General features: G+C 42.5%; 1 protein-coding gene across 7 annotated transcripts in view; it reads left to right on the forward strand.

The window, feature by feature from the left end:
* DYM (dymeclin) overlaps positions 1–14,078 on the forward strand; it is a 150,442-nt gene that overhangs the window by 90,607 nt on the left and 45,757 nt on the right. The window contains exon 15 of one of the 7 annotated variants that reach the window (XM_048931601.1): positions 988–1,152. The exons of the other annotated variants lie outside the window; for them this stretch is intronic. Coding sequence (XP_048787558.1) covers positions 988–1,152 — 165 coding nt within the window. The remainder of the gene's footprint in view (positions 1–987; positions 1,153–14,078) is intronic. 7 annotated transcript variants of the gene reach the window in all.

Genomic DNA, 14,078 nt, shown 5'->3' on the forward strand with positions numbered 1-14,078 from the left:
TAAGTGATATTAGGGGATGCTCTCAGATTCTTGACAAAAATCTAACGGGATGGAATGGATGGAATGAGATTTTTACAGCTTGAAATAGTGCACAATTTTTCTAGTAACGGGTGGTAAAATGCAAAACAACTAAACATAAGTAATAGACACATGATGGTTTAAATCTTCAAAGCAGCAACATTCCCAAAGATGATCTTTAATCTGGTTTTGGAAAAAAATCCTGCGGCCTCTGTGGGCAGCTGAGGGGGAGCTCTGTTTTATTATGGTGTTCTAATACATTCCCTGTCCTATCCAGTGATTGGATACTGCACTGCTCACAGCATGCTGATAGCACTTACAGCTGTGATCAGAGAGAGGTGTGATGCCTAAAGAAATTGCATAACAGCAGCTGGTTTCCTACTCAAAGTTAGTAAGAAGTACTAACTTTGTTTGCAGAAAGCAAACAATGCACCCCAAATCTTTGTGTTCCTTGACTTTCTCAGCACAGGTAGGTGATTATTTGATTCTAGTGGTGAATGCTATTTAAACCAAACCAATTGGGGGTGTTGGTCCTGGTAAAGTGTTAGGCTTAGGAGCCTGCTGATGGCAACCAAGGCTCAGCTGGTCTTGCACTCATTATTTGGGGATGGGAAGTTTATTGGTTGAGTTTTAACCTATAAAACTGAAATGAGGGTTTTCATTTGCAAAGGAGGCTGTAGATGAGGTGAAGTGCTGATTTCTTCATCCTGAAATCAGTGAAAGAGATGAGTCCAAGAGCATTCCATGCAGGAGATTCCTGGGCTGCACTGGGGTCGGCGCTCAACCAGGGGGGAGCATCCTCACGCTCACGGAGAGCTGGTTGATCTGTCTCCCAGTGTGACAGGATGCTCCATTGCTTTCTTAGGCACCTTCCATTGACTCTTGGCACAAAGCACAGAAAACATGAATTAGCTTTCTTAAAGAACAATGCCTCTCTTTCTGTTTTCTCCCCCCACCCTTGTCTTTCAGTTATACCTGCCGCCACTTGCGGAGATATGTCTATGTCTTGGACAAACTGTATTTCCCCCACTCGCACTGCTCCACGCTGCAGCATTGCTTCTCGACCCTCAGTGACAATGGAGAGGAACTCTTGTCTTTAACTTGTTCTCACATTCTCAGATCCTATGCTGCCAGGTTATTAACCTCTGCTCTGCACTTACTGCATGCTGCATGCTCTGTGCCTGCTCTGTGCATGTTCTGAGTGATGGGTGACGTGGGATGGGGAAGGGGTTCTTTGTGTCTTTATGGCATCTTTGGTATGTGTCCTAAAAATGTGGTGGAAATGGATGTTTAATCTGATTCAGATTAAGTTCTGATTCAGCTTTTCTCGTTCAGAATATCTGTCATCAAAGACTGAGCACAAATTCTGGAATTAACATGTGGATTTTGGAAGTTTTAAACCCTTTTCACGTTAAGAGAGAGAATAGGGCTGTGGTGTTAGAATTGTGAGCTGTGGTTCACAAAGCTTCCATGCAGTAGTGTCCTTTGTTTGGACGTAGTGCAGCAGCAGAACCTGTCTTAAGTGTGTCCAGTACTTCCCTGATTGCCCTACTTGCCCATTGTTTCAGTACCACTGTATATAAATTGTTTATCAAGATTGAGAATGATGAAATTTCATATCATGGCACTTAATGACAAATTAAGACAGGTCTGCTTTTTGATGTTATCAGTTGTGCCTACACCACATGGGAAGAACAGCTAGAGTCCATCAGTCTGCACTGATTATATAAAAGTTCATGATGCAGAATTGTGGATGCTCCATGAAACTGTAAATTATAGGGGGAATTAAATGAATTCCAGGCACAGTACCCAAATACTTCCTTTAAGATGTTTATTCCAAGTAAAAATTAAATTTCACTATTTCACTGCTGATGCCGTGGATAATTATTTTAACCAAAATGCTAAAAGTTTTAGGAAAACAAGGAAAAAGTAGCATGGCAGCATTGGAGAGAGGATGGAAAGCGCTCAGCCTGGAAATGCATCTTCCCAGCTAACCAGCGTACAATAGCAGAAAACCACACAGTGAACATAAGTAAAACCAGCTTGATTGTCTGGGGAAGGAAACGTTGCATGCAAGCTGAAATAGCTCTTCTGGTTCAAAAGGAATGTTACAGTGGTACTTAATGATGGAGAGTTACATGGGGGGCTCTCCACAGGAGATTGAAAACCCAGGGGCCTTCTCCGGCTTAATTTGGAGCAGTGCAGTATGAAAGCAGGCTAAATCCATCAGATTTCAAAGACAAGGAGGGCAGTCCACACCAAAATCTTTGTATGGTGGCTTTATGGGTGAAGGCAGCGCTGATAACCCTGTAACTGTTTTCATATGAGAAGCTTATGAGGTTCTTAGAGCAAAAAGTGCATCTGGGTACACCCATACTGAAACCGATGGAGAGAGTTTAGCAGTATGAAACTTTGCTGCATCCAGCAAAACACTGCAGCACTGTTTTGCCCTGTATGCATCTCCTGCTAGTACTTCATGCATTCCATCTCTCCTCTAAAGGCTAATAATAACTGATTGTGATGATTTACAGGTTGCAGCCCTCCCTTTGCATGCATCTTGCAGCACTCCAGGTAAAAACCATAAAACTGTCCTGATCAGTGCTGCTGGTTTCTAAGCCACCATAGATCTGTGTGTGATGCTGGGACCTGTCAGATCTATGGACACTGCTCGTCCCATGCTCACTGAACAGCTGACATTGGTTAAAGGTGGGGTGGAGGGGAAGGACAGCAGATGTCTATTTATCTACCTGCAGCAGCAGGAGTTGTAGCCTGGGTTGGAATTGAGTGCCTCTGTTACTTCTGGTGGCTGTTCTAAATGATGAAACAGAGGAGACACGACACGGACACTGGGGTTGTCATCTGCCATTGCTCCTCACTTGTATTCTGTTGTAGTCACTTTGCCTCATGATGTGAAATGTGCTCTTCCACTCACACCTTTGGTGGTTTCCTTTTGACGGACGCCTTCAGTGTGTGACGTTGTAATGCTCATGTCTGTGCTCCGTGTCTTTCTTATTTCTGAAAAGGAAATTAGCTTGGTGCATGGGTTGGCAGCAGGCACTGCAAGCTGTGATGTGTTTTTGAATGCTGTGCAAATGAAGGACAGTTTTATGTTCATCACTAGCTTGACGCTGGGTGTGTGAAAGCAGGAAATTCGGTTTGCTGAGCCTTGTAAATTGAGGAGATGCTCATGAAGCAGGAGGGCAAAAGGAGAAGCTGTATGACTTCATTGGAATTAGGTCTTTTCTCCAAAGAAAGGCAAAGAAATGTGATGTTAAATTTGCACAGTTTACCCACTGTGCATGTCTTTTATCACTTAATACCAGGCTTGCTCAAGCAGCACAGCATAGCCAATAAGATTGTAATGCCCTTGCAGCAGTTTGGGCATGCAGTCTGCAGCATGACACAGATGAGCTCTGCAACCATATCCCACCCGTGCCACCAGAGTCAATGGAATTATGCAATTACATTACTGTAAGAGCGTGCAGTCTCTGCAGATCACAGCCTTGCAGATTCACTTTGAAAACACTGCAGAGGACCAGGAATATTTCTATAGCTGCAGTGCTGTGATGAAGTTCTACCTAAAGCCAGCTGGTCTTCCTTATCTGGGCTGCATCTCTGCTTTTCCCAGTGTTGGGACAAACAGAAGTGTCCAAGTGTTGTCCACAAAGCAGCTCAGGTGACTCATTTTGTTCAGGGTCAGCCTCTGAGGGGAAGTGGGGAGAAAGATGTGTTTATTATTGGACCTCCTTCCTACCCTGGGATTTTAACTCATGAGACCAGATTGAGATTGAAAGAAGTTCCAGTTCTGCAGGAAAACGATGCTGTAAGTGAACCAGGCTGGGCTGCTCACGGATTTCAGAATCACTGTGCTATCATGCAGCACAATTATTGCTTAGTTATAGGTAGACCATGGCGCAGGTGACAATTTAATTAACTGACATAAGAAGTAAATAAAAGTGATGGTGAGCAAAATTTGATAAAGCATAAAGATTGTGAAGCTGTGTTAATATTTCCTTGAGGGTGCGGGCTTGCTTGATGATACTGCTGTGCTGAGATGTCTGTAGAGCAGCCTGTAGGTTCTTATGGAATCTTCTCCGAGCTTCACTGAAGATGTTTTGTGTGGGCTCAGTTCCTGCTCTGGGCTCACAGGTCAGGAGATGAGGCTTTGGCTTTGGCCACTGCAGCGGGGTATGAATAAATCAGTTCATTTCATTGTGTTCCTTTGGAACAAAACTCCAACAAAAATAGAGGTTCCTGCAGAGCTCTGTGTTACTACAATTTAATGTTATTGCTTTTTGATTGTAATTTTTCATCTGGCCGCTGGTAATTTTCTTGAAGAGTTTTTTAATTATGAGAGGATCACTTTGCACTCAACATCGAGTGACTTGGCAGAAGGAAATTGTTTATAAATAATTCTGTAATGAATTACTTGTCTTTGTACTGCACAGCATATTGATCAAGAAACCGTTGAGGCAGAAGATCAATGCTGTTGGCATGTGGTGGTGAGAAATCACCTGGGTCTCAAAATAGAGTTCAAATGGATGCTCCTCACTGGTTGCCTGTCTACTGGAAACCCGCATGCACTGGTTCATTAACTCCTGCCCTATTGAAAATCATGTTGTGAGCATTTTTTTTAGGAAAGCAGCAGTCAGTGAAGGGGAAAAATTGCTGATGCCAGAAAGTACCCAACCAGGCTTAATGCCAGCAAGGAGTTTTTTCATGGAGCGAGCACAATTTCATCATGTAGGTCATGCTTCTGGGAGAAACGGTCCAAAAAGCATCGACTTGACTTGAGGTTGACTTGGGCAGTTTCATGAGTTTACTCTGAAATGTTTCAGGATGTTAAGGGTAAAGAAATTTGCAAGTAAGGGGCCCTTCTGTTCAGAATGCAGAAGTATACTGTGTTCTAGTAGCTGGAAATTGAAGCAGAACCAACACAGACTAAAACCAATTCAGACTGGTTTGCACATTTTGCGTGGTGGATGAATCATCAGAATAGTTGAACCAGAGTTCTGGACTTCCCAAGGCTGGAATTTTAAAATGAGATTGGATGCCTTCCTAAAAGATATGTCCAAGTCCATCCACAGCCATTGGGCTTGAAGGAGGAAGTGTAGCAGAGGGAATTCCTATGGTTTGTGTCAGGCAGCAGATCAGAGTGGCAGCTTTTGGCGTGAAAATCTGAGTTGCAGGCAGATTCCCATGCAGGCTTTTAGTTGGCTGGGCTGTCCTGCAGTTTTCTTTAAAAGATGGCATGTTGAGCTAGTGTAAATAGAATTACCATTTGCATGCACAAAGTAATGAAGAGGGAATGAAGAGCTGTGTTCTTTCTGTATAATAGTTAAGATTTTTCTCACCCTGGTAAAAAATGTATCGCAGACACGATCTAAATGCATCCTGCTACATTAACATGAACCTAAAGCACATCTTGATCGAAGGGAATTAGTTTTAATTGGACGCTTATGAGCCCACATTCCCATGAGATGGAATTGGAACAGAATTACTTTCACACGTTTCCATTGCAGCAGTGTGTTCAGAATCTGGGGGGGCTCATACATCATTTCTGGCAATTAATCAGTGCTGGGGAGGGCATCGTATTCTTTTATCAGTATGTAAATAAGGCATTGTTTGGAGGCTAAAAAGAGAAATGTTCTTACAGCTTGCCTGAAGAGTTCAGGAGAATGCTAATAAAATGAATGTCAGATTGAATATAGCTTAATAGGTTACAGTTAAAATCAGAATTTATGCTCATGTAAGCCAATCTTCGGCTCAGACTGAAAAAAATTTGCTTAAGTCAGATACTTTATAGTATATGCTGACTGTCTCAGGATGCAGAACAGCTCTCCAATAGCTTCCATAGAACACTGTCACTGCAGCACGCAGGACAGTGTGTATTTTCTCTCTTTTGTCCACCTGGTGATGCACTTTTTGTATATTTCGCTGTCCCAGACAGTGTTGGATGAACTTTGGCTGGAGAAGACAGCTCAGTAAAATGGGTAATTATTGCCTAAATATAGAGAATTATTCACTTGGAAAATAACAAACACATGGTACTGATTCAAACCATCTTCCAATTTGTCGAATTAAAGCATGGATTCTCACCAATGCTACATTTTGGCTAATCCAGAAGTCCTCTTCATCACCTCTCATAGCAAATCAGCAGGCTGGAGCTATGATCCCAGGGCTGAATTCAGATTCAACTGGTGGAAAATGCTAGCTGCTGCTAGAGTATAGATAGGTAGTTGGGATTCAGATGTTCCAAGCAGAATGCCTGAAGTGAAGCAACAGAATATATACTTTTTTTTTTCTTTTGAGTGTTGTGGGCTACTGCCTTCTTCCACTGAAACTGGGAGCCAAATGTTTAATAGATGTACGTGGATGCCTGGAAGAGAGGTTCGGTTGCCTACCTGGAACTGCATAGTGCCTTAAGAACTCAAGTACTTAAAGAGCTTCATCAATTTGAGCAGCAGATGGCCCATGAGTACCCCAGAAGAATGGCAGTGCAAAGAAGTTTCCAGAAATTCCACTGAAGAGAGATGCAGGTGGCTAAAGGGTTCAGATTGTGCGGTGGCAGTGTCAAGTTGTGGCAAATGGCTCTGCAGAAATTGGCAAAAAGAGATTTCTGATATTAGTGGAGGAGATAAGACCTTTGGTACGACATTTGTCAGTAAGCCCAGACAGGTCCAAGTAGCTGCCTAAGATTTGGAAGCTGGCATCTGCATTCATTCACACTGATCTCAGCCGCTTGAAACATTCCACTTCTGCAGAGTTGGTGGCACCGTTAGGACAGTGCTTTCACTCCGGTTGTTTCAAGTTTCTGATGAGAACATCAAAGGAAAGAGCCATCTTCTTGCATTTTGGTGTCACCACTGATAACCATGACAAAGAAGCAGAGAAGTGCAGAAAAAGGGGAAAATTCAGTTCTGATTGCAATCCCCCAGAAGTTTGTTTTCAGACGTGTAATGAGAGCTTGGATCCCCTCCTGCATAGCAGGACGTAAGCCTGAGAGCTGACGGGTTTTAGTTCTTCTCTGTGCACTGAAATTGTGAGAAAACGTGGAAGGGAATGCTTCCTCTGCATTAGCCACAGACCAGAAAAAGCGGTAGGAGAGGGAAACAAGAACCTCAGCTGGCTTCCAAAGATGAGTAATGCTGCAGCCCCAGTGCAACCTCCAGGACAGCGATCAGCATTTGGCTTTGCTTCTCAATGCTGGAAAGGTTTCCTTGGGGCATCAGCAGAGCTGAAAACAAGTTCAAGACACGCTCACTAATGGAAGAAGGTTTTCAAGTTCCCATGTCGTGTTCCTGCCTCACGTGCTTTGTTACTTTCTACATCCTTCTAGGAGCGTAATGTACACTATTGCATTGCACTGCATCTGAGTTTTTATTAATTATCAGTACTTGCTACTGTAGGATTTTACCCTAAAATAAATCTCCTCTATTTCCCGAGGGGATTTGTAGTGTAGTGGTTCTGCAGAATTTGCTATGTTGATTTCTTTGTGTCCAGTAGGTGCATTTGCACAGTCAGTTCTATTTGCAAATGGCTCTACAGAAGAGAAGAGTTTAGGCTGCAGATGATCCCACGTAACCAAATGGTCTGTGAAAAGTGATCTTTGCACACTTTCTGTGGCCACCTGGATGAAGTTGAATTCAGAGTTACAGAATACAATCACAGAATCATTTTAGGGTCATGGCTTAATGAGCATGGTGGGAATGGGTTGGGGTTGGACTTGACAGTCTTGGATATCTTTTCCAGCCTTCATGATGCTGTGATTCTATGAGTGACCATGCTGGTGTTGGGTTGACAGTTGGACTTGGTGATATCAGAGGTCTATTCCAACCTTAGTGATTCTGGGGAGGGCTTTTTTTCAGAAGTTGGGAGCATTTATTAAGGGATAGAGGCAGACAGGGAGTAAGTGTATGAATCTGAGTGGGAGGTAAAGTGCAAAGCACAGCCTCTTTTCTTTGTGGGAATGAGGTTAATTTCCACACAGACTAGAGACAATGTAAATATAATTACTGTGCAACTTGAGGGATTGGGACTTAGAAAAACAAAACAAACACCAAATCTTGTTGGTTTTCAAGATGGAAAAATATTGCACAACTGCAAGTATGCTGAAATGAATCATGAAATCAAATCCGTGTCGGTCTTCCCACCAGTTGTGAGGCTGGCGTGTGTTTGTGTATGGCAATGAAATAACCTATTCTGAAGTGAGAAATTCAGCAGTGAATAGGATCTGGGATGACAGTCGATGTGGGAAATAAACTTCTTCCTACTGAAAAGGCAGTGAACAATAAATTGGAAACACTACCTAAAGTAAGATCTGCTTTGTCTTGCGTAAGGGCTCTTCATGCCATGTAGTCAATGAGGTTCAGAAACATTGCATTTGTAACACCTTTTTAACTCAAGAAGGAGAATAATTTTAAAAAGCAACACCATATAAAGTAAATTACAGTGAGGAAAAGTAATTACGTTTTAGTTCTGTCAGGGTTGGATCATGAAGCGTGGGTAAAATGTGCTTTTGCTGAAAACAGAGGGAGTTTTTGAAAGGAGAAGGGATGCTCAAAGGCTGAGCTCCATCAGTAGCCCTGCCAAGGCTTTCGTCCTTGCTGTGGTGGTTCTCATTCCACATGTGTGTCATTTCTGGAAGGGCAGTACCAGTGGTGGAGGCAAAGCTGTGTAAATTCAGGGCTCCAAACATCATTCTTTCCTTAAAGGATTGCAGATAATCTGTTCTGCCATCCTCCTGCTACAACCAGGAGTTCAGAGCACTTCACATGGTGTGCAGTGCATTCTCAGAAGAGTTCTGTAGATGCAGAAGGTAAATGGAGAGGGTTGGCTTTGCTGTTCATAAAGAAATCGCATGGAAAATCATAGAACCACAGAGTCACCAAGGTTGGAAAGACTTCCAAGATCTCCAACCCCAACCCACGCCGCCATGCAGATCATTAGCTGTAGGTTTTCTGCAGCAAACTGAACTCTTACAAAAGGCTTTGGTACTTCTTTTGTTAGTATGGGTTAAAAAACAAACCAACAAAAAATACCGAAACAAGCAAACAAAACCAAACTTGCAGTTGCCTTCTGGGATGAAAAGACCTCATTTTTATTCCCTATGTATTTTGGCCTGAATTTTCCTTTGGAAAAAAACTTATTTATGGCTGGCACATCGCACATCTAGATATATGAATGGACAGAAAGTCAACAAAGGTGTTTGTTGTGGACATTACAGTAAGGATGTGGGCGTTTTCTACTTGCAGCATTTCTTTCTAAAGTACATTGTTATGCTTTTACAGGAGATGCTGACTAGTAAAAATTAAATTTAATCTTGGTCTCAGTGTTGAGAAGTATTTATCATACTGCAGTATTTGATGCTATCGTGACTTTTCCCCCCTCTTTTCCCCCTTTTTTCCAAGTAGTAATACGTTTGTGTGCCTCTGGAAACTGCAGCATTTCCCTTTGGAAGTGTGTATATCTGCATGTCAATATGGCTTGAACAAAAGTCATACTCCCAACAAATATGACTCCTGGAAAACATTGTGTGCATCTGTCTGAGCTTGTGTACATTATTCTTGTACCAATTCAGGACTTCTAGAAAATAATGGAGGTTCTCTGCTACAGTAGACTGTAAGACATTGTCAAATCAACATATTGTTTTACAATCTTTAGTACATAGCCAAAAAAAGAGGGAAAAAAAAAAAAGCCGTGGTCGCCTCTGAAATTCCACTTGAGGCTGAGGAAATAATAGATTAAGGTTGTCTGACATTTGAATTCTGCAGTTTGTTTCAAAGCAAAAGCTTGATCCTTAATTAAGTAATCGTGCATTGTTTTTTGTTCTCGCCAAAGCTTTGTTCAGTGAATGCACTCCCATTCACTGCTTTTTTTGTCACTCTATTCCTGCATGGCCTCAGGGCACACAAAGAACGCCCCATCTAGGCTCTTTTTGGAAGACAAAAAAATATTCATTTTCTTAATTATAGATTTTCTTAGATCCCATGGAAATCAGTATCCCAGTGCTTCACAAATACTCAAACAAATGCAACGTATGTATGCATTTGGAGATGAAAAACAGACCTTATTATGAAGAATTGTGGAAATCTTTCTGATTTTCTGCCCTTTTGGGGTTGTAAGAAATATAGAAAAGGTCCCATTGTTATGTGAAAGACCATCTTTGCTTCCGGGACAGTTTGGAAGCAATTCTTGGTGGTCAGACCTATCCGTGGTTTGGGTCTTCTGAATTTTCTTGTTGTCTCGTTATTCAGGATCTTTGTTTTTTGGGTGGGAGTTGCTCTTTGACTTTCTCTGGCAATTTCCCCCAGTGCTCACCCGCACTGCTCTGCTGCCCTAATTGAAGTCAAATGTCTCTTTGCAGCAGCTATGGAGCACTCCCTGTTTTGAATGCAAGCGGATGGAAAAGAGGAACTGTGAACCCTGTTGCCCATTCAGTTTTCTTATGAAATATTAACAGGGCAAACTAAGGAAGGAAAGGAAAATACACTGATGCCTTAAAACCCAAATTCAGGGACATTGAGCTATGAATGAACCTTATAATCAGCCTGTAGATTGATGCCTGGTTATTGAGTTTATACTTCAGTTCGTTTTGGAGTTAGTAAGATGCCATTATTTCCAGGCAGTGCTCCTTATCCTCTCCCATTTCCATCATTTATGTAGAAGTATAGAGATGCTGTTTGGAATGCCAGATGGAATGAGATGATCCATACCCGTGTTTAGGGGAAGGATTTACTGCTTTGGTCATGGAAGCATTCATTGGATAATGGCCATGAGCTGCCCAGCAATTCATGCCTTCAGCTGAAAAATACATTTCACATTCTCTGCAGATGGGACTCTAGGGTTGCTTTAGTAAATATTTACTTTTGTCTCATCAGATTGAATTCCACGCTTCCATGTTTTTTCCAGTCTCTTTGTCTTTCAGATTCCATTTTAACAGGAAATCCTGTTTGTTAATGCAAAGCCTCCATTAATTGTTCTGTGTAGCTTCTGACTTTGCTTGTGTGCTTTTGCCATAAGTGCGTGGTGACTTTCTGCTTTTATTAATTAGAACATTTCTTCCTCTCCCTGGGAGGCAGAATTTGAAACGTCTTTGTAGCACATCACTTAGAGCTCTCTGCTCACAGTGAAAGACAAGGTATACTCTAAAATTAATGAGAAATTTTTGTATTGAACAAAGGATATCCTGAAACATTTTATTTGTTATGATGGTGTTTAGGACTGTACAATTAGAAGACTGTAATGCTTGCTGTTTGATAGGGAAGATGGGGTGGAAATAGTTTGTTTACCCTGATTGCATTAAGATCATTTGTGATGCTTTGGGATTTCACAGAATCATACCAAAGAATGGAAGGGACCTTAAAGGTTATCCAGCCCCATCCCTGCTGTGGTCTGATTGCCTCCCGCCAGCTCAGGCTGCCCAGGACCCCATCCATGGCCTCAGGCCCCTCCAGGGATGGGGCACCACTCTTCTGTTGTGTCACCTGCACCAGTGAGTTTGGCACCGTCTGCAAACTGTTGAGGGTGCCATCAATCCCATCATCTATGTCACTGATGAAGATATTGAAGGGCATCCATCCTCATTCAGACCCCTGTGGGACGCCTCTCATCACGGCACCCACTTGGGTATAGAGCCATTGATTACAGCCCTCTGGCTGTGATGAGCCAACCAATTCCTTATTCATCAAATAGTCCAGCCTTCAAACACATCTCTCTGCAATTTAGAGATAGGGATGTGGTGTGGGACTGTGTCAAAGGCCTTGCTGAAGTTCAGGTAGATGACATCTACATCTGTCCAGCGAAGCCTCCACTGCATCATAGAAGGCCACCGGATTGGTGAGGAAGGTATAAAATAAAGTATGCAATTACTTTCTGCCTAGCAATTTGATGTCTTAATTAGTCAGCCCTTCTTACCTGGGAGCCTCTCCATGGATAAAGCTTGGATTCTCCAGGGCTCTCCTCTGTCACTGTTTGTGTCATTACTGTTTGCATAATTCAAATGCAAAATGCCTCAAGGTCTCTTCGGAAGACATGGGCGTTTGGGGACCCGGTGGTTTCTCTCCACTCTGCTTCATGTTAAATGGATTTGTCCCGTGTCCTGGTTCTTTAAGTGGTCACAGATCACTGCCCCATTGTCCACAAACATCTGCCAAAGTGCCAGTGGTGCACTTGCCTGGACACAGTCCTCCCATTTAGCACTAATTTATTGCATTTGGTATGAGACGCTGGGATACCTTTGTTCTGCTGTGACCTTCTGTGTCAGGTCCTTTGCTCAGACGTTGTAGTCATTACACAAGTACAGTCTTTATGTCACGACACTCTTTTTGCTACAATACATTAAACATTAGGTCAAGCCAAAGAGGTGATCCTAAAATGTAGGAGTTAGGGAGTGGATTTAACTTTTAGACTTCAGGTCTCAAACCTAAGGCATTCTTAGGGCTTGCTCTGTACAGGGCTTGTCTTCTAATACAATTGTGGTATCCTTGCAGGCATTGTAAAATCCTATTGTTTAAGGACTATTTACGTAATGTGAGGTTTCAGTGTTTATGGCTTATATTTAATTCTTTAAAATTGAGAACAATAATACATTTGGCAGATGTATAAGGGTGGAACAGCTCAGGGTATTGATGAAATGTCTGAGAACATTCATCATCAATTTTTGTGATCTGTGGGACTGTTTTTCCTCTCCAGATAGTGTTTGGTGTTTGTGTGCTTTCCAATTATTTACAGTCTGAACTGGGACACTGAGAAGATGCAGAACCTGTGAAATCTCAAGTTTCAAATAAAGACTTTGAGCGTTGCTTTAGTTCCCTGGTAATGCTGCACTTGGAACGTATAGAATGCACCTTTGTCAAGCGTGTCTTTCAAACCTTCCCTTGTTCGGGTTTATGCGGATATCTGATGTTTTCTGAGCAGTGGGAGCTCTGATCTGTTGTAATCCTGAGCCACCAAATGGGTCATCTCTGCCACAGGTCCGTATGCCAAGCACGTGTCACTGGTTTGAAATTCTTCCCAAAAGGGTTTTGTCGGACTTTACACTCATAAAGGTTGGAAAAAACCTCCCAAATCCCCAACTCTCCCCCACCATGCCCACTGACCACGTCCCCACGTGCCACATCTCCATGGCCCTTGAACATCTCCAGTGATGGGGATTCCACCACCTCTCTGAGCACCTGCTGGTGCCTGACCCGATTTTTCATCAGATCAGATTCTTTCCATCCCTTCTAATGCAGCAATGTGTAGGGCATTACCTAAATGCATGTGTTCTCTGATCCAAAAGAGATTGGCTCATACTGTCTGACCTCCATCGTACCACAGACCAAAGGAACTTTGTGCAATTAATTCCTCCTCCTGGTCTGTAATTCCTCTGGTGCTGGCTTAATCGTTAGACTTGATGATCTCAGTAAACTTTTCCAACCTCAATGATTCTGTGATTGAAAGACAAGAAATAAAAATCAAAAAACAAAAAACAAAACAAAAAAACAAACCCCAATGTTCTTTTCCCTTTATCTGAAGTTCCTACAATGAATTTACAAAGTTCAGCCTTAGTATTTCTTTATCATTGATGTGTACCAATGATATCATCTCTATCTCACTGTATTTCAGCAACACTGGCAAACCTTCAGTGGCTGCTGGCAGGTAGAGGGGCCAAGAATGTAACCCAACTGGGAAAACTTATTTAAAGATGGAAACTTGGGGATTTTTCAGAGTATTCAGGTGTCTGATTTCCCCTTTGTTTAAAACATGCCGTATTGCTTTTTGTCAATCTGGTTTCTTAATGAAAAATCCCACGTAGCACAAAGTCATGAAAGTGACATGTAGAAACCTGCTTCAATAACGGCATTGTCTCGCTGCGTTTTATTTCTGGTCTCGTTGCTGAATGAGCTTGGCAAGGCCGGTTTAGAATGAATCTCATGACTGCTGTTCCATTATTATGCACTGGCATGTAATTGTGCTGGGGCACAGAATCACAGACTAACCTTGGGTGCAGAGGACCTCAGAGATCCCCTGTTTCCATCACCCCGCTGCGGGAGCTGCACATCTCCCCTCTTTTAGTT

This window comes from Lagopus muta, chromosome Z (genome assembly GCF_023343835.1).
Source record: "Lagopus muta isolate bLagMut1 chromosome Z, bLagMut1 primary, whole genome shotgun sequence".
Lineage (NCBI taxonomy): Eukaryota > Metazoa > Chordata > Aves > Galliformes > Phasianidae > Lagopus > Lagopus muta.